The sequence below is a fragment of the Rousettus aegyptiacus genome, unplaced genomic scaffold (assembly GCF_014176215.1).
Source record: "Rousettus aegyptiacus isolate mRouAeg1 unplaced genomic scaffold, mRouAeg1.p scaffold_m13_p_6, whole genome shotgun sequence".
Lineage (NCBI taxonomy): Eukaryota > Metazoa > Chordata > Mammalia > Chiroptera > Pteropodidae > Rousettus > Rousettus aegyptiacus.
The window spans coordinates 97,174,242-97,195,312 of NW_023416309.1; the positions used below are offsets into that span (position 1 = coordinate 97,174,242).

The 21,071-nt window shown below is 41.0% G+C and overlaps 1 protein-coding gene and 1 pseudogene across 1 annotated transcript; one reads left to right on the forward strand and one right to left on the reverse strand.

Moving 5' to 3' along the window:
* Positions 1–646: 646 nt before the first annotated feature.
* CWC25 (CWC25 spliceosome associated protein homolog) lies at positions 647–19,962 on the reverse strand. The gene is made up of 10 exons (XM_016164791.2): positions 19,796–19,962; positions 17,410–17,582; positions 11,867–12,103; positions 9,990–10,059; positions 9,153–9,280; positions 8,430–8,493; positions 7,601–7,812; positions 7,121–7,219; positions 2,585–2,746; positions 647–2,109 (listed from the first exon to the last, which is right to left on the reverse strand). Exons 1-10 carry the CDS (start codon positions 19,811–19,813, stop codon positions 1,995–1,997), a joined length of 1,278 nt encoding a protein of 425 aa, XP_016020277.2. The 5' UTR covers positions 19,814–19,962; the 3' UTR covers positions 647–1,994.
* On the forward strand, positions 4,802–4,920 carry LOC118604760 (annotated as a pseudogene).
* Positions 19,963–21,071: the final 1,109 nt, after the last annotated feature.

The following is a 21,071-nucleotide window of genomic DNA, read 5'->3' on the forward strand; positions in this document are numbered from 1 at the left end:
AGGAGGGCTAGGTGGGTCTTGCTGTCCACCGCGGGAGGGGCTCCTTGTCCCGGCCCCCCAAAGCCAGGGTTTGGCTCTTTCCCTCAACCTGACGTGCCAAGATGGCGGCGGCGACACTGCTTGGGAGGGGAGAAGGGGCGGGAATACGAGGAGGGTGGGACGTACCATCCCCGCCCCGGGGAAGAGAGGAGGAACACACCAAAGGGAAAAGGAAGTCCTGCCGGGAACACCAAGGAACGCCCCCTCGCCCCACCCAAGCGTGGATCTTCCCACTCCCCTGGGCCTAGGGCGCGCTGTACCCGCGGGACACGCCCCTTTCCCCCAGGGCCAATGAGAAGAGCCGGTCGAGATCCCTTAGTTTTATGAATGGGTCCCGCACCCACCCATCCGCTGCCCGGCCTCCTCCTGTCAAAGGGTCCAGTTAAGAGACCGCTGGCACCTAATGACACCTGTCCTACAGCAGAGTCTTAATCGTCTTATTCTCTGGCTCACTTCATGAAATCTTTGAGTAAATTAGCCCACGCATTGTTACATAATTCCTCTAGGACCAGGTATCTCCAGATATTCGACACATATAATGGGTCAATAGTGTTCTGTATAGAAATTCGTAAGTTCGGTTCTCGGCACGTGGTCGCTCTTTAAACAGTTACAAAAATAAATGTAGCCTTTATTACCAAGTAATATAAGACATAATTAACCCTAGCATAGGGGAGCAGAATGAGGTGATTAAATAAATGAATAACAACTATGTATTACTTTCTCTCTGGGGAAAGGCTAGGTTTTAAGTATGACAGTGCCTGACATCATAAGTGCTCAAAAATATAAACCCAAATTCGTTTTAAGCAGAATTAAGAATTAGCAGAAAAGGAACTAGGCTTGCTAATTGTGGGTCAAGAGTGCCTAGGAGTTCATAAGTCAAATGAGGGTTTCTGGTAAAATAATAGAAAAGGGAAAAAAGTAAAGACAGGAGATTGGTCTCATTAGTTTTAGGTTTTTTAAAATACCTGACTAAAAACAGTAGCAAACAACTGTAAATATAGAATTGTAGTAAGATTACAACATGATAAAAGGGAAGCCATGAAATAACAGCTTCCATTTTACTATTTTTTTTTAAAAACCAGGGAACATACTGGAAATTTGTTCCTGACTCAAATCATTTGACTTCATCGCTGCACTGCCCACATCAAAGATTCTAAGTGATGTAAAAGAATAGATATCCTAGATCTTATCAATAAACCAAGACCCCTCCTAAACTAGCTGGATTCGCAGACAGAAAAATAACATCACTGCCTTATTCTATTAATAACAAGATACAATGTGGTTCAATTACATAATAAAGTCACTTACCAAACAAGATATTCTCACAAAGCTAACTTTTTTTTAAAAAGCATGTAAAAATTATACATTTGTACATATACACACTACACTTATACAGTCTGATAGTCCAATGGTTCAACTGTTCATTTAGGGATTTTTTTTATGGTTTCCCCTTCCAGATTCTTTGTCACTCCCTTGGCTCTACCCTAACATGACATCATTCTATAACACATCTACTAAATCAAGTAAATAAATGTTCATTTACCCCAGTAAGCACAATCTATCTGGGTGACTCTGGAGAACAAGGTCTATACTGAGGCAGAGGGATAGGTCTGTTCACACAGGTGGGAAGGAAGTGGCATAAGAAGAATCACGACCACAGGGACCAGCCTTCCAGAGCAGGAGGAGTGCTCACACCTAGTGGTCCAGTGTTCACCCATTAAAAACAGTCAAAACCCACTCTGCACCCAGCAGAAGTTACTGAGAGTCCCATAAAGCAAGCCACACTGGTTCTCAAAGGAAGTAGCTATTTCAGGAATCGGTGGAGGAGAGTCACTTTGAACAGTGGTGGTTTGACATCTGTGGAAGAAGTCACTTGAACTCTTATAAAGAGAATTTTTAAGGAGCTGCAGCTTCCCTGGAAAATTCAGGAAAACCAGCAAGAGAGGAGATGGTTTTCATCTTTTCATAAAGTTCTTCTCCAGAGCTACCGAGGTTCTCTGTAGAGAGTAGATATTCCGCTTCACCCGATCCTCTAGGGAGGAGGTAGATGCGCTCTCTAGCTTCATGCGGCTAGGGAGAGAACACAGGAGAGTGTAACAAACATGTCAATTGGTCAACTCTCTAGCAGAATTAGAAAAAAGAGGTTGCTAGCCTCTTTTAAAACACAAGCTCTTTTAAACCCACATAGATAACTTCGAGTGACTCCATCTGTAATTCAATTTTTTAAAACAGTTCCATAAGGGAAAATTTATTTGTTTTGGAAAATAAGTCAAAGCCTCATTGGAAAAAGGGTTCTTGAGCCATGAATTCTTATTTAAAAAGAAGGCCAAGGAGATTTAATTAAAAATACCAATTTACTTCTCTCTCTTCCCACTGTCTGGCCAGAAGCTGGGAGTAGTGACAAAGGTGGTCTGGAGGCTGAGCTCCCATGTTTTCCCTGCGCAGACATAGAAACACTGGGAACGAAATGAATGAACCAGATGCTCAACTGCCTCCTTGGGATCATCGCCATGAAAGCTGTTAGGCAGAAAGAAGATGCACTCACTGGATAAACTTCCCGTCCCGGGAGTCCAGCTTCTCTAGCCTTTGCTCCCGTTCATCATCCTTAGCGTGCCTCTTGAGGATGTTCAGTCTCTCTTCCTCCCGCCACTTTGCGTTTTCCATCATCTCTTGCCGTTTTCGCTCTAATTCCTCTGATGAGAGCTTTCTGTTGAATACAAAAACCATCCTATCAGGTCTACTCCTCTTCCAGCAAAAAAAAAAAAAAAAAAAAAAAAAAAAAAAAACCACCACCTCAGGGAGAACGGATATCAGGTAGGACCTCAGGTTTTCCAGTGCTCACTGCTCTTTCCGCGGATATGCCCAGCCCAGTGCCAAATTCAGTACAAGTTTCCTTCCTTCCTAACATCTTGGTCTAGTGGTTTCATCCAAATTTCAAAGACTTTTAATGAACAATTCCATACTCTCACTCAATAATGTCCGGAGTGATCATTTTGAAACATTATAAAATATTCCAGTAGCCTGCTCAACAACTTATAGAAGAACAGGGGACTAAGTTATCCATGTGACTGCTACCATCTACCCACTGGAGATATAAAATATTCCAGTTGCTTGCTCAACAACTTATAGAAGAAGAGAAGACTAAGTTATCTGTGTGAATGCTATCATCTACCCACTAGAGATGCTTAGAAATGCATGGATATAGCCCATAAGCATACCACTTTAGGACCAAGCTAAAAGCCAGATCCCTGAAGAATTCAACTTAACCTCAGAAAGTAATAGGTGGGTCTTCTTTCCTCACTGCAAATGAAATTAGAGCAAGAAGAGGAGGTGATGAACCAGCTCAATCACTATTTAATAATGTCAGACATCCAAATCCATTGCTTTTCAAATGAGTTTGATGTACAGATCCTCCTCTAAAAGGAAAAATAATTATTGGAGTCCCATAACGGAGTGGGAGCCCAACTTTGAGAAACAAGATACTAAGACTTGACATTACTTATGGTGAAATGACATGCTCCCTTTCCAAAATCTGACTAAATAAAATATGTAAAACCACAAAGAGAAAGGGAGAGAAGATAACACTGGTTAGAGATGTCGACAAATTGGATAACAGAAGTGGATGACAGAATGGTGAACTACTTTAACAAGCTGGAGGAAACTGAATCCTAAGTGCCCCATACTAATCAGAAACAAAATCCAGGCAAGGACTAGAGACTGCAGGCCCCAAATACTTTGGAGAATGGCAGTGAGGCATAGGGCTGAAAATAAAAAGACTAAGGTCTGTAAAAGAAACAATTAAGACACTGCTGGGTCCTCATGCCTAACTTGGGGAAGCCAGTGACTACTCTCGTGAATGTCTACAGGAGACCCTCCAGAGAGAAGACCCTTCCAGTTGTTTCTAGGGAACTAAACCAGACAGGAGATCAGCTAAAAACCAGTTCAAACCTAATCTCCCATCAGTAGACAAGCCTGCCCATAACCAATACAGTAATTTCAGCTTTTTAGTGCCTTACTCCTAAATATGACTAGACAGTGAAATTATCACCAAACATTTCAGTAAAGCCTCTAACATGAAAGATAGAGACCAATCCAAAAAGAAAAGGGAACTTAAAAGATAAAGCACAAAACAAAAATTTTTAAATATTTACAGTGAAAATCTCACTCTGAGATAAGTAAAAGGTATTACATCATTAAAATGAGAAATAGGAGACTTTTTAAAAGATCAAAACACAAACAAGCTCTTAGAAATTAAGGTGAACAAAGAAATTATTTAAGAAATAACAGCATAATTCCCCAAACTGAAAGCCATCATAGGTCAGACTGAAAGAGGCAAATATTGATCCTAGAAAAAATGTAAAGAAAAGAACCGTAACCTTGGTATTCTGCTTGGCATTGAAAAGTATTAGTGAATAATATTTATATAACACAGTAACATGAATCCGCATGCTGATTAAACCAAAAATTGTGATATAATCATAATAGAAAGATGAGGGAAGAAAAAACATGGGACTGGGAGTGTATAAGAGCTCATTTACTCTAAGGCCACATTTACTCATTCGCTTTAACAATAAGAAAATATCTACTATCTAAAACTGATGAATTAAGAGATGGCAACATAAGTATATTTTTAGAAAAAGCTGCAAAAGGAAACCGCAAAAAGCTGAAAGTGGTTGCCATGGGTAGCATGACTAGAGTGAGGTCAGGCAGGGCAAAGAAGTGGTGGTTTTTGTTATAAGGCTTTTAATACTTTCTGACTTTTGTCTATGGCCATGCCACCCTGAACGCACCTGACCTCTTCTGATCTCAGAAGCTAAGCAGGGTCAAGCTTGATTAGTACTTGGATGGGAGACTACCTAGGAATACTAGGTGCTGTAGGTGTAATCAATCAATAATACTTTGACTTTTAAAAACTGTACCTCCAGGGGAGGGGGAAGGTAATCGGGGATGGGAGGGGGGGTTAAATCATTTCTTCAATTAAAATAATTAATGATATAAAATTTTAAAAGAATTGTACCTCCATAATAATGGTAATTAATGCAAGAAATAATAACTCCATTTTCTATTTCTTATTGCCTCTTTTGTTCTGGGCAATTTACAAACCCAACTAAAGGAATTTTAGTCATTTCTGGGGTGGTGTTTTTTTGTTTGTTTTGAGCATACATATTTTTTAAATTATAAAAGTATTGTGTTGCCTGTACAAAATTTAGAAAGCACTGAAAGTAATGGAAAATAGTATAAATTAAATGGAAATCCCACAAGACTCCGAAAAATTTTTAAGAGAAAAAGTCTTAGTCTATATAAAAATTGTTTTAGATTGAGAATCTCACTGCAAAAGAAAAACATCGTTTCAGACGGTAAGAAAATTGTTTCAGATCACCAGTTAAAAGAAAGCATACACACAAAAGAAAACACCAAAATTTAAAAATTCTCACAGAACTCTCAGGTCCTTGAGGAACTATCCAGTGTCTCTCAATCTGAGAAACACTGATTAAATTGTGCTAAGAAAGGTTTTATGGTGATAATTATTCTCTTTCTGTCTTAATTAGCATCATTTTAGCTACATAAAACAACCTCAACTACCCAGAACACCAAACCAAACAAAGAGATATCACAAAATGCATACGTCAAAGTTTCTGTGTTTTCACCCCTGGAAAAGAGAGATCTTGAAGGCTCTAACTCATTTTAAATCACAAAATTCAACAAAAATCCAAGGGCAATAAGAAAGACTGACAAAGCAAGGCAAATTCAAGTGAAGGCAGATGGCGAGAGAGACAAAATCAAAGCAGGATCTGAGAAAGCATGCTCATTTGCTGAAGAAAAGCCTTGAAATATTTAAACAATACACACACTCATGAGCATCCATCCCTAAAACCAGTACGAATTACAGCACAGCTGAAGAACTGACCCAGTGTCACCAATAAAAGATTAAATTATGCGTAATAGACTCCGGGAAGACAGAGAAATATGTTAACATATTTTGGAAAATTGCCAGTCAAATTTAACCTTTTAAAAAAGTTTCTGTTCCCTGGAAACTTAAGGAATCAGGCAATTAAGAGTAAAAAGGGACCTTAGAGTCTGCCTCTCTTCTAACAACATAGTGAATACAAGAGGGTGTACACTCTCAGTAGTTCTCAACGTTAGCTACACATTAGAATCACTGGAGAACTTTAAAAGTCCTAATGTCTGTGGGGTGACTCCATAATGTAAGGGTTAGCACATCAGCTTTACATGCAGAAGGTCCTGGGTTCACGCCCCAGGTGGAGCCACAGACCATACACCAGGGACCCCAGGCGCCCCAGGCCCCAGGCGTCCCCTGGTACATACTGCAAGCACATGGGAGGAGACGTCCCACCTTCAGAGATCCAGTTCTTAAGCAGAGATAGTAACAGCGGTAGGTCAGGGGTGGAAGTGGGGTGGAAGTGGGGTGGGGTGGGGGGGTTATCAAAAAGGGGGAATAAAAAGTACTGATGTCTGGGCCCGCCCCAGAGATTATGATATAACAGGGCTGGGTTGTAGCCAAGTAATAGAAATTTTTCTTTTTAAAGCTTCCCAGGTGAACCTAACGTGCAGCCAATGCATTTGGGCAGTAAAAGGAAGTTCACAAAAGTTGCCCTTCTCACCTAAACTTCTGCTAAGAGCAACCAAGACCTCTAGAAACAGCCTTTCATGAGCACATCCTCAGGTGCCAGGGCTGCACACCTGTCTGACCCACTCCTCACCCAGCTCAAACACAGAGTCCATCTTAGAGTGTCTGCCTTCAAGGAGAGTATTCTGCTTCCCTTTCAGCTGATGCCTCAAGAAAGAAATACTCTCTCAAGAAAACCTTCTCTCTGGAAATCTCTATGAGAATTAACATGTTTACAGATATTAAGAGACGGTCAATTCATTGTTCATTAAGTCAAAACTACTTACTTTGTCCTTTCAATGGTGGGGAGGCAGGGCAGACTACTAGAAGTTGACAAGAAGAAAACAAAAGCTCATTGGGCAAAAAGCTGATATAGATTTTCCACTTAGTTTGAGCCACTCTTAGACTCAGGCCTACAGAGTCTGACGTTTATCTGCTGGGTTCTTGACTCACCTGGTGTATCCAGGTGCGTGCCGCCTTTGGTAGACCTCTTTTTTAGGTGATGGGCTCTTAGTTCGGCCTCTCTCTCTCCTGTTTACCTTAGAGTTGTGCCTGTAACAGACACAGAGGGCAGAGAGAAAAAAAGTTTTTACTATACAGGGGCTTTTATCATGTCCTTCAAACAATGGAAGAAAAACTATCTTAGAATTACAATCCAAATTGAAGAGAATAGAGGACAGATGTAGAAGAGAAACAAAGGCATAAAGATACATAAGATCTGATATTAAACTCACTCTACAGATTCCATACATATAAATATGTAGTTCTAGGTGCCTGAGCTTTACATTGAGGTTAGGAAAAAAATGATGTAAAGGCAATAACAAAGCAAAGACATTTGGAAAAATTAATGAATAGATATCACCAAAAGCAAATACTTGCTATGACCAAGCCCCTACAGGCACAGGTAATTTCCCAGTGAATTCTCACACTCACTGTTTGCTTGGCCTTGGGGACCGTGACCTTCTGCCCGGGGATCGAGACCTCCTGTCCAGGGACCCTGCTTCTCTGGTGCTCTTCTTGCTCGCATGTCTGAGAGGTGAGTGGGAGGAACTTCTGGACCTGGAGCGATTCTTCCACCCATGCACTCCCTTTGGCTCAGTCATCAGGGGACTCTGCAATCCCTGGCTACGGTCAGAGTCTCTTATCTGTATCATCAAGGAAAGAAAGCAAGCCTATTCTTAGGAAAATCCAGTAGTTCAGGAAAAAATACAGTGAAACAAGAAAATGAATGAGCACTGAGGTTCTGTAAGGAGCCAACTGTGTAAATCAATCACAAAGAACCATATAAATTTAGGAAAGTTATCTTCAGAATTCCCTAAAAGAATGTACTCACCCAACCACCTAAACTGGCTTAGCTCTTCGCTACGGCCTAAGGAAGAGCAAGAGCCAGAGAGAGCATAAAGGACAGGACCTAAGGTTAAACTTACTGAGAGAAAAGAAGGCATCCAGTACATTCGTCTAAAGTCATCAGTCTTTACATTTAAATGTATACATTTCGTGAAAATTCTTTGCAGAGGGATGGGCAGAATGCCTAAGTGTTCCATTGGTAGTTTAGCCTGTCTGCTTAGAGGCCCCTCAGCCAGTCAGAGGCTCAGGGATAAGAAATGAGCCTGTTTCCCAGGAGCACCTGTCTTTGCTGCCCAAACTCCCTTCTTCCCATATGATTTTTGACTGGTTGCTAAAAATGCTCTATATCCAAAGAGCTGCCAAGTTGGCACACTCCACAGTCCCATAACCGCTCCCTTTGAGTCCCTATCCTTACCTGTAAGCCATATCCAGGAACTTTGGACAAAACAGAGGAAGAATTTGCCATCTTCTTTTGAGATCTATGAGATAAAAACACACATTCATTGTAAAAGAAACTGCATAAATGTCCAGTTTAAATCTCTTGTGCTGAAACTTGTTTCCTGCTTCAAACATGACCTTTCCCACCTCCTAGTTATTACTTGGGAGTGTGTCTCTCTATTTGGACTGTCTTTGCTGGAAGATGCATCAGCACAGTCATGTTTTTCCTGTGAAAAACCGTGGGCCTAGCTTTTCAGCCCCAACGCCTGACTACATTCTCCTCTCACCTCGTGCTGCTATTCCAGGGACTAAGAGTGAGTCAGCAGTGACAATGCTGACAACTCCCACAGAGAAGACACAGAATGGGCCCACATGAGCCCATTAATGCATTTTTTTTAAAACCTATATAAAACTCACTTTAGTCTTAGAGGAATCACAAACTGAGATGAAAGTCATAACCAGGATGTCTAACTAAACACCTACAAGGCTACAGTCAGCTCTGTTATGGGGTCATGCCAAGATCTCCAAGGAACTCTGGTGCTAGATGGCAAACTCTGTGGGTACAGGGCCCGTGTCTGAGTTCAGTACTTAAACCCCAATACCTGGCAGTTCCCAGCATAGAGCAGGCATTCAGTTAGTGTCTGTGGAATGAATGAGTGAATGAACCGATGATGAGGGAGGCCTGACTCCACACACTCACCTCCCCCGGCTGCGCTCATCCTCGCTGCTGCAACGATCACTACTTGAGCTCCTGTGCTTATGTTTCTTGTGCTTCTTTTTCTTCTCCTTCTTTTTTTTCTTCTCCTTTTTTTCCAGACTCAGTTGCAACTAGAAAATGCCCAGAACATAATAACCACACAAGATTACTGAGACCTCTGCCACTCCTTCCGAGAGGACTGGGTTATACACGAACTACCTGATTCCAAGCCTCTGGGTCTTGGTGGGGCCAGGACATTATCAGAGTTTCCCTGTCAGCAACAGAGGAGGGTCTTAACCCTGGTTATGCATAAATGCTCCCTAGTCTAGTGAACAGTATCTCTGGTGGGTGAGGCTAGGAATTTGTGTTTTTAAACAGTCCCTGGAAGCACTACCTAGGTGTTTCCATCTGTCAAAAGAACTCCAACTCCACTGAAAGCAATCAGGGACCACAAAATCAATCTTTAAATTTTCCTTATCAACTGATCCAAGAAACAATCACATAATACATCATGTGAATGGTGAATGGGCCCTGGAGGCTCTACCTCATCTCCTAAACACAATGTATGATCATGCTTTCCATAGGCATATCCCATATCCCTCTTTTTCTAGGAAAAAAAAAAAATGGCATCACATGGTGCTTTTCCAACCAAAAAAAATAAAAGAGAAAATCAAACTTAATTAAGCTTGATAAATTCATATTGCATAAAATCACTAGGAAAAGTTCTCTACGAGACAAAATTTTTAAATCATTCTATTTTCCCTCTTGAAGGTAAGAGTGAATGGAGAGTTCTCATGCTAAGGAGCTAAAAAATAAATCCTTATTTGATGCATTACTTACCAATTCTTTGATTTTCTTCATTTTCACAGGATTGTTCAATACTTCCCTTTTTTTCTCCTCTTCTTTCTTCCTGAAGAAAGGAAATTATAATTTATATAATTTATATAATTATAATTTATATAACTATAATTATAAATCACGACTATTTCTTTTGGAAAGTAGATTAAGTCATTCATTCTACTCTCCACAATTCTATGTAGCAATCTTTTAGTGAAATGCATGCGGACAAAGGCCCTGTGCTGAAATCTACGTGGTGGTGTGGAAGCCAGAAATCTTCCCCAAGTCGGCATAAGAGACTGAATGCAATGGGGAAAGTCCACATTGGTTCTCTGTGGTGCAAGAAAGTGAGTTTGGTCTTCTTCTTGTTAGGCTTCATGCTCAGGGCTTCCCAACTGGTCAAGTAAATGGCTGTCATCTGTGTGTCAGCTGGTTGCTGTGTATCAACTGGTTGCAACATTCCTATATTACTTCCACTGGTGAGCATGTTAACCACCTGGGAAATAAAGAGAATGGATTCCTCTTTCAAGAAGTCTCAATCTGTTAGATTGTTCATAGGCGGATAAATTTGTCAACCTTCCTAGAGGACAGTTTGGTAACACTTATCACAGCCTGCACATACTCTTTGGCCTCACAAATACTGTAAGGAAATAATCAAGGAAGGTCGCTGTAAAGGTGTTCATATTATAACAATGAAAATTTGGAAACAAGTTAGGGACCCAACGAGAGAGTATTCAAAGAATAAATTACAGTATATCTATATAAAATAGAGATAAAAATGATGTTATAGAAGCATAGCTAGTGACATAGAAAGATGTTTGACATATATGACTAGGTGAAAAAAAAGTAGACTATAAAAAAAGTCACAATATTAATACACCAACGTTCAGAGCAGCATTATTCACAATAGCCAAAAGGTGAAAATAAGCCAAATGTCCATCCATAGGTAAACGGATAAACAAAATGCATACAATGAAATATTATTCAGTCTTAAAAAGGAAGGAAATTCTGACAACATAGATGAAACTTGAAGACATTATGCTAAGTGAAATAGTCACAAAAAGTCAAATATTATAAAATTTCACTTATAGGAGGAGATAGATGTTGGCGATGGTTGCATAACAATATGAATGTACTTAATGCCACTGAATGTAGACTTAAAAGTGATTAAAATGGTAAATACTATCTTTTGTGTATCTTACGATTAATTAAGAAGCTAACAAAATGGGAGAAAATATTTGCATGTACAAACTGTACAATATCTTTCCATATACATACGTAATATCTTTAATATACAACTTTAAAAGGATTTTCAAAAGAAAAAATATAAACAAATAAACATTTTTCAATGTTTAATCTTACACACTTGAAATAAAACATTGCAAATTAAAGCCCCCCAAAATAATACGCACAACATGATCTCATTTAGTATCCAAATACAGCTCTACTCTGATTTGTCACATACTAGGGTTTCAAGTAAGAGTCTAAATTTTTAAAGGGTTCTACTACAAAAAAGGGGGGGATGGGGAAAGAAGGCCCGTTCACTCACCTAACCAACTCTACACATATCCCCAAGTTTCCAAGAAGCTGTCAGCCTTTCTCACCTTGCTTCTACCTCTTATTTTTGTTTAAGGGTCAACAATAAATGAATAAATTTGGTCTGGCCTAGTCTGGTCTAGTCCATTTGCCAATTTCCCAGATGGCCTAGATCAGGCACCCTTAATGGAGCCTCATTCCTAACATCATGAAGCCCAAATAGACACAAAGCCTTTCACTTGACAGAGAAGGCTAAGAGAAAACCAACTGTGAAGTGAGAGGTCATATAACATCTCTACTAAGCATCTTTAACAAAACCCACTTCCCAGTCCCTCATCCAGTACCTGATGATGAAAAGTGGATCCTCCCGAATTTTGCTGGCCATGTCAAGAAGGGAATTGGCACCCGACGGGGCAAAGATAGAGCCTGGGAGGAGTCCTGTCTCTGAAGAACAGCCCACCTCTTTCTCTTCCATCTTCTCAAAAACGTATTTGTCAATGGGGCGCCCCAGCAAGTATTCATCACGATTCACCATCCCACCAGGACCCTGGTACATCCAGTCCAATTTTTCTTCTTTTTTCCTGGTTCAAGGGGGAAAAAAAAAATGTTATCAAAGAAAATGTAGATGCCTGCAAACCTACACACAAAACCTGAACATGAGGAATAGATAACCGCAACAAGTTAGAGCAGGACCCATTCTACAAGCACCTAGCATGGGCTAAACACGGTACTCCACATGGCACACAGGAAGAAATGGTGCCTGCCAGCACAGAGCTTACCACTTAGTGGAGAGATCATTTCCACATAAATAAACCAATTTTTGAGAAAACCAGTGTTCCACAACCTGCGGCATGGATCTTTGCCCAGGGCTCCTCAAGTCCCCTCTACAAAGTCTTTATATTATGCTTTCATTTCGAGGATAATCTGAAACAATGAGCATATTCTGGATCATCTCATTACCAAGAACAATTTCAGTGACCACATATGCAGTTGTGTTATTTGTATTTTGGTGCTTATTGTCGTCACGCTGGCACAAGAGGTAAAACTACATTTGAGAGGATAATGAGAAAAAGCTAGAGATAACCTAATAAATTATGCTTTGAAGCCAAAAGAGAATTGACAAATTATGTCATGGTATCATGCCAAACAATTATTTTCCTGTGGTTCTGAGAGAAAAAGTGGTGAGAAAATTGAACCTTCACAAAACAGGCAGTAAAGGCATGCTCAATTCATAAGAGCATGTGCAGAAACAGCCTATTAATACCACATTTGCACTGCAAGCAGCAAAGTAGTTTCATCAAAACAGTACTATTTATAATATTAAAATGTTTTTTGAATGACTTTTTTAATTTGTATATTTATTTTTGTTTAAGATTATTTAACTACTATGATGTGCCTAAAGAATGTCTTCCTGGTTACGTTTTTGGACATTTTTAATAAGAATAATTTAAACCAATAATGTAGGGTCATAACTCTTGAAATTTTTTTTTCTATTAAAAGAATTGGTTTGAGAAATACTATATAGTCTATCAAGAAGAACTGATTGTGGGCCAGTGGGGTCAGGCTCCACCCAGCTTGCCCAGTCACCTCAAGTCAAGACGGAGGAGTTATGAATGAGAAGTTGTGCCCTGGTGAACTGTGGAAGACTGCAGTGGGCCTTTATGATGAGTACCACAGTTAGTGGTGTCTTTCAAGCAATTAAAAGTTTTTGCCATTCTCCAGTGAGAGTAAACCAGAGACTACAAGGGAGTGTGACAGCTACTAAAACCAGGCCTCCACAGTTGGGAAGAAGCTTTGTAGGTTGAGGAAGTCTGTTTTCCATGATTGACTGCAGTACGGTTCAAGTTAGAGAGAAAGAAAATCCCACGAATTCCATCACAAGTGCTGCCTTAACAGGAGCCACACTGGCAAGCCAGAAATGGACCAGGGGCCATGGCTGTTTGGTCAGTTGTGGCATTTTCCTAGCTTTAATTGAAGGAGCTGGAATCTTGTTGATAAGATTTGCCTTTGTGCAGTTTTCCAATGGTCTTTAATTTGCTGAAGACCCCTCACCCAGTTGTCTTCAACCCAGTTACCACCCTCACCTTTTGGAGAATATGGAGATCAATAGAACTTCTTTCCCAAGATTCTTTAACAGAATGAGCTATAGTTCAAAAAGGATTTTGGAACACCAAGATACAGTCTGTTCTTAAACCATAGAACAACTATGGTCAAATAGACTATGAAGAGACATTCAGCACTTTTTTCTATTTAAAGGAACATGGGGGAGGGAAGATGAGATATAAAAACACATTTACTTATTCACACTTGGATTGTATTCATGATCAAAATAAATGTCTAAAAGCATTAAAATATAACAAGTGCTTAGAAAATAAAGGACCAAAGGGCAAATAATAGTGAAACATGACTATCATTTCCTTTGGGATTTTCCTGCTTGGTTTTGTGTGTTCTTTTATTCAAATGAAAAACTACTTGGGAGGGAAAAAAGAATAGATTATGAAAGAAAGACTATATCAGCTCTTAAGAGGGTCTGAGCAGAAAGATCAGTGGTGACTAGAATATTCTAGGAGGCTCATTTTTCTAAAAGACAGTATATTATAATGGTTAAGAGAAACCTCTGGAGTCAAGCAACATGGATTTGAATCTTGACTCTAAAGCCAAGGAACTTCTCTGAGCCTTGGTGCCCTTGCCTGTAAAGAGGGAATAAAACAGTACCTACCTCACAGGGTCATTGAGATTAAATAAGTCCATGGATTTTTAAGGCATTGAGAAGAGGGCATGGCACAAAATAAGTACTAAATAAACACTAGCTGGTCTTTTACTTTATCTATGTATGTGTTTCTCTCACCAGGTTTTCTTAAACTCTTAGATAGCTGGGACCACAGTTGATTCACTTGTGAATCCTAGAGAGTTGCCTAATGATCACATATTCAGTGTTTGACATTTCATGGGCAATGGATCTTGAGCTAGACAATACTTTTTGAAAGAAAAGCAGGTCTTAGTATTTTGGTAGGAGGACTTTTAAAAGGATATGTCAAAGATAACTGGAGGGATAATGCCTATGCATGCCTGACACTGACAGTGATGGGGTAGTTGGAAATAAATATTCGTTTATTCATTTGTAAACATTTACTCAGCACTTTTCCTATGTGCCAGACAAATGGCTAAGGCCAGAAAGATGAAAAAGATTCAGGTAGCTGAGGTGCTCATAGGTTACTGATGAGGCATATAGGTTAACAAATTACCAAATGGTGCTGATGAGCACTAAGCATGTGTTGAGGTGATTCTGGGACACTCGAAGTAGAACGGCCTGGTAGGCAGCTGAATGTACAGAGACACAAGAGTCTGGGTGGGATAAATTTGAGAGTTATCAGCATGCAGTAGACAACTGGTGCTAGAGGAAAGAAGGAGCTCTTAGAGAGAGAGAGAGAGAATAAATGAAGAAGAGCCGTAAGCCTGGGGAGCATAAGCAGTTGTGAAAGAAAGAAGCTAAGTTACTGAAGAGAAAAGATAATATGCAGAAACAGGAGGACAAGGAACCTGGAAGCAAAGAAGCAAAACATTTCTAGGGAAGGACACCTGAGTCAAATACAAAATAAAGGATATGAAAAACAAAGACAAATACTTGTATAAAGTAGTACTTTCATGGCTCTGTCTAGTCTTGAAAGGATTCAACTAATAGCAGTCCTACTCAGGCCCTCTAGTAAGAGAACATGTTGTATAGCTGAGATCCAGGGCCACTGGTTCCTGGTTCCACCACAACTAGTTAAATAACTGTGTACGTCCATATCTTCATGTCTGAAATGGAGCTAGTAACTACTGTTTCTCATTGCTACTCTGACTTTTTAAATGAGAAAATATTTAGAATAAAAGCCAAACAAAAGTGAAATGATCTATATATACTTTTTGTTGCTATCATTAAGGATACAGATCAAGTTCTCAATCAAGGCTGTCCATTAGGATCTTAAAATATATCCTTGACCCCACACACTGCCTGCTATTCTCAGGGAATCTGCTTGGGTGAGAATCACTCCCATCTTTGTTTAATCTTCCAAGAACACGAGAAATACTGGTATAGACCACTGTCTAGAAAACATAATTTGCTAACATTATCAGTAAATACTAAAACAATATTCTATTGCAGAGGGGGACTTGAAGATCCAGGATAATATGTGTACTAAGGTTTTTATTTGTTTTGAGAGATGTATTTCAATTACAGAAATGATTACCTGAACCACAGAAGTAAATTGTTGGATAGTAAAAGATTTTTATTGGTATTTTATAGGATAAATTAAAAGCCTGATACTGAAAAGAACTATACAAAGCAGTCAGACTGACAAACAGATCATCTAAATACATCTGCAACTAAAGACAAAAAAAGGATCTACATGCTGCCCTTTGTGTTTTTAGAGGATATGTGAGGGGGCAAAAAAATCAAAAGAAAATAAAATCACCTTCTTCCCATTTCCAACAGATAAGCAGGCATGAGGGTCAGCTACAGGGTACACATTTAACTCCCAGCTCTGAGGCTGTTCATCAATACTCCGACCTCATTAATTAGACTCTGTAATGCCCAAATTTCTGGCACATCAGGCATTTGAATATGTGTAATGCTTCACCGAATAAAAATTTCAAAATAATTTTTACTTTCGGTTAGTTGGAAAGTGAACTTTTATGACTGATTGGTATTCAGTCTAAAATTGAGTATCTGTTTTAAAAGCAAGGGTTCACAAAGTCTAAAACTTTACATATAACAATGTGTATTCACCTTATAAGCTGCCCAGGAATTAATTTGAATGTTTGAAATTTATTTACATTAAATTATAATGTAAAATATATAATTTACATAATGTATATTAAAGTATTTAATGTGTGTCTATGGTAAAAATAATTTCATTCTCATATCTCGTTTTATATATTAACGCCCTTAAAATATTTCAAAATTCTAAAACTGCATTTATTTTAAAACATTTCAAATTTCATACTTAAGTCAGAATGGCATTTTCCCCAATTCATTAACCTGAAAAAATGTGCTTGTTATCCTGCCTAAGTTTCATAATGCTAAGTCTCACACGTACACACATATAACCTTGAATGTCACAGATCCTCCTGTCATGAAATTATTAAAGAAAAGCCCTCTATATTCAATGGAGGACACACTCCACACACTACCCTGGAGACGTGCACACAAGGATATAAACGAGGGCAATGATAGTACAGATTCCTAATTTTATTCCATCTGTAGTTTTTATACAATTGATTTAAGAATGTACTGCATCTTTTATGCTTTTTATTTTCCTCAAAGCACATTTACTCCCTTCTCATAAAAGGACAGTAGGGTAATTATTATCTGCCACTCCTATCCTACATTATAAAAGAGGAAACTGAAGTAGAATAAAATCAAGTGGGACTGTTCAGTCACACAGCTTTTACTGACAAGACACATTATCTGCCTCATTCCATGATCCCTTGAAATGACCCCTTGAAATACACAAACTAAAATAAGAATGGAGGCCTTGACACATACTGAGGGGCAGGTATAGGCAATCATTCTCAGTCATGGTTATTTGGCAATCACCTACCATGAACATGGCCTACACTAAGTGCTTTACATGTTATCTCATTTGATCCTCAACAAACCTGGGTATTCTCACTCTCCTGGGTCTACTGAGTTAACCAAGGCTCCAAAACTTGCAGTTACATGGCTAGGCTAGTACATGCAAAGCCAGCCCCCAAACCCAGGTCAGTCTGACTCCAAAACCCATGCTCTTAAGCATCAATTATGCAACAACTGGATGAATCACCTCTGGGCCAGTTCTATAGTTCCTTATGCACTGAGGCACCTTGGACCCAAACTGCCCCACTGTACCCTCAACTCCTGGCTTACTTGACAGCCCCGACATCCTCTGCATAGCGCTGCATCTCTTCCCGGGCCCTCTCCTCCCGTAGCTCCCGCTGAAGCTCCTCAATCTTCTTCCGCTCAGCCTCATGTTTCTGCTCAGCCTTCCACACTTTCTCCACATTGCGGAGGGTCTGTGGATGCCAGCTCTTCTTCAGATTCTGTGGTAAATGAAAGGAAAGAGAAAACATTTCAGGGAGTGTGTGGGTGGTGAGTAAAACTGGCCCTGCCCCACCCACCTCTCTATACCCTATTAATGCTAAGGCAGGCATGTGTAAGGGCAAGAGGTCTATAACAAAGGCAAGGTTGGCACTCAGTACTCTCTCGCACGCCAGGGTTGAGGGTGTTGTTCAAGTACATAAAGCTTTAGGATAGAATAGGCCCTTCCTAGATTCCCTTCAAATACCTTTAGCCTGAAATGTGTATGAGTCTGACTTCCATTGACCATGCCTGAAGTGAGGGTTGATGATGACAATACAGGAGCAATAGGGCAAGAAAGTTGGAAGGTATAGACTCTGAAAGGCAACAGAACTCAAATGCCTTTGGCACTGGACATTCATTCTTATGAACACAACCTTCTTTTCCTTAACCTGCCTTAAACTTGCATGGTTCACAACCCTGCCTAGTACTTCTTTCAACTTTCCTTCCCAGGAATCTCTCCTTGGTTCTGACTTCCCCATCGCCCTGAAGGAATGTTTCTCCTCCCCCTCCTCCCCATGAGCCACTGCTTTAATTCAGCATTCCAATCTGGGAAGGTTTCCTGAAGGAAGTGACATCTAAGGACAATTATAAGTTAGCATGATGATGTAGGAAGAGGGGACAATGGGGTAAGATTTCCAAACAGAGGGAACAGCACACACAGGTACAGACTCAGTGGTAAGAAAGAACACAGCACAAATAATTCAGTGTGGCTGGAGATGGAGTGTAAGCTGATGGAGAGGGGGCTCAAGATGAAGCCAGCCAAGAAAAGAACAGATTAAGGACTTTAGAAACCATGTTAAGGGATTGGACTTTATTCTTTTGGCAGTAGGAAACACTAAACAATCATATGCAGGTGATTTGCATGAATAGCATCATGTGAAGAATAGACTGGAGAAGACCTAGATTGTAGACCAAGAGATCAGTTAAGAAATCTAAATGAGGAAATGTATACAAGATACCTGGCATGTTAAAGGTGTTCAATGAGGTCTCCCTTTTCTTCCTTTTCTGTCTTCTTGCCCTTCCTTTCCCCTTATCAGGTCGTCCGGTTCTTCCTTCCTTCCTTTTTTCCTTCCTCCCCACCATCCCCACCTCCTGCCAACCTTGTACTCCTGACTCTCCTCTCCCTCCTTTAGCATGGTTGATTTTGCCCCCAGGGTACATGTGGCAATGTCTGGAGAAATTTTTAGTTGTCACACTGGGGGAAAGGGTGGTACTGGCATCTAGTGGCTGAAGGCCAGGGATGCTGCTAAACAGGGGCGCGCGCGCGCACACACACACACACACACACACACACACACACAGAATTATCCATCCCAAAATGTCAATAGCACTGAGGCTGAAAAAACCTAGATGCAGTTACCTGAATACACTAAATCAGAGCAAACTTTATGGAGTCTTGCACCTCATTCTAATCTAACACCTGACACATCTAAGACAGTTACTGAACAAAGTTGCTAAACTGATCTGTTTACTAATTCAATTAGCTATACTTTCAACACCTTAGCATTTTTCTGATCTTGAAACATGCTCTTGTGGGTCATTTGCCCTAGGGGCCTTAGACCCCTCCGGATGAACTATATACAGTTTAAGAGAAACTGCCGCATAGCTTATATCAAGTAGTATGAACTCAGAAGAAAGTTCTGTCACTAAAGATCAGAATACAGCATTGAAGGAGAAGCATAGGTCAGAAAGGTGAACATGAAGAAGATCTCTTCAGGCTTAAAATGGACCTCAGGTCATGGCTCAGGGGAGAGGAGAATGGTGCACAAACCAGGACGTGACTAATCTCTTAGCTGAGGAAGAGAGGTGTGTCCCAAAACAGGCTATACAAAATAATGTCTGCTGGCCCCATCCTCGATATTTGCCTTCTTCCCATGGTTCCAACTCCCGCCCACCGGGCCTTCCCAGGATTTCCAGACGGGAGGGTCCCCGCCAACAAACACACAACACCGCTTGCCACTGCTGGCGACACACCTGGCACACCATCCAAGTGTCCGCCTCGCCCCTTCGTGGCTTTAGTGGTCCCTTCGCTCTCCAGGGCTACGGCTCCCTCCCACACGACAAACAAAGCTTCGTTACCAAGGTTACCCACTTCCACCCCCACCAATTCCTGTCTCCAGCCTCAGTCCGTCTCCGGCCTCAGTCTTCCCCTGCCCAGGCCACCCTCACTTACCAAGTCTCCGCCCCCCATGGCGGTGGAGACGTTTCCTCACTCCGCGGACCTGGAAGATTCAGGTAGGGTCGAGAGGAAACGTAGAGAAATAGGACAGGTGCGACCTCCCCAGATCTGCTCTCGGTGACCACCGGCTGCCACTTTCACTGCCCTATCTGGATCCCACTTCCGGGAGAACGTCCTATTACCGCGACAGCGTCGCGAGGAGATGACGTTTACTACTCTCCGGCGCGCTGCGTGGCAGTTGCGTCACTTCAGTTTTGCAATTTGAGACTGCTGTCGCGGTATCTGTGGTCTCGTTTTGGACTCCTAGGGTTGGCACTGCATCTGTTATCCCAAAAGGTGTGTTAAAACGCCGCGGCTCTGGTGGATTACAGTTGACTGTAGGCTTAGCCTCAAGGTTCTGTTGCCATGGCAACGCCCCACGGCGTCCCTCTCGGGGCTCCACTAGGGGTCTCCTAATGTTGGCCAGCCTTGGCTTCTGGCCTCTGTAGATACCCGCCACACCTCGATACACGACCCTTTTCTCCTCGGTTTACCTCAATTCAAACCCTCGATACAAGACCCTTTACTCCAGGACTACTTTACGGAGATAAATAAAATGCAACTAACTGAAATTCCTTCGGCTACCTTGCGCAAAACCTTTAGAATCTGCCAGCGTCCCCATCTCCTCTCCTTTGCGATGGAAGAGGTGTACCTTCTATCTAAAGCTCGTCGGTTCATCTGTTGTGGCTCCCTCTGGATCCTAACCCCCTCATCTGGTGTTACTCGATTCCTTCTCTCCTGTATCTCCCTCAATATTGGCTCTTTGTCATCAGCATTGAAGATACGCTCAGCTGATCCTTAAACAAAAAAATAAAATAAGCCCATGTTTCCCCCAGCTGCTGCAATCTCCCTGTTAACCAAACTTGAACCAAGTTGTCTCTACTCAAGAGACAAGATACTGCCTGCCTCCACTTCATCTCCTGCTTAACCTCAACCCTCCACTCAACTATTCTTCTCACGATCTTCAGTAATCCCCCTATATTTAAATCAAATGACACATTTCATCCCCACCTTGACCACCCCCAGCCTTTGGTGTTGAGGACCACTCTCCTTATCGAAACACTTTTCACCTGATTCTCCCCACTACTCTCCAGATTTTCCCTTTCTGCTCTGGACCCTTCCTGGGAAACATTTTTTTTTCTTCTTCATCCTGCCTCTTAGGTTCTGTCTTAGGTCATTTCACAGGAGGTGCTCTCCCTGGGTGACCTCACCTACTCACAGGGCTTCGGTT

Excerpts from the sequence above, each read along its gene's own strand:
- CWC25 (XM_016164791.2), bottom strand. Across the intron at positions 9,281-9,989 it reads TGAAGAAAATCAAAGAATTG|TTGCAACTGAGTCTGGAAAA; the intron begins GTAAGTAATGCA and ends GGCATTTTCTAG. Across the intron at positions 7,813-8,429 it reads TTCCTGGATATGGCTTACAG|ATAAGAGACTCTGACCGTAG; the intron begins GTAAGGATAGGG and ends TTGATGATACAG.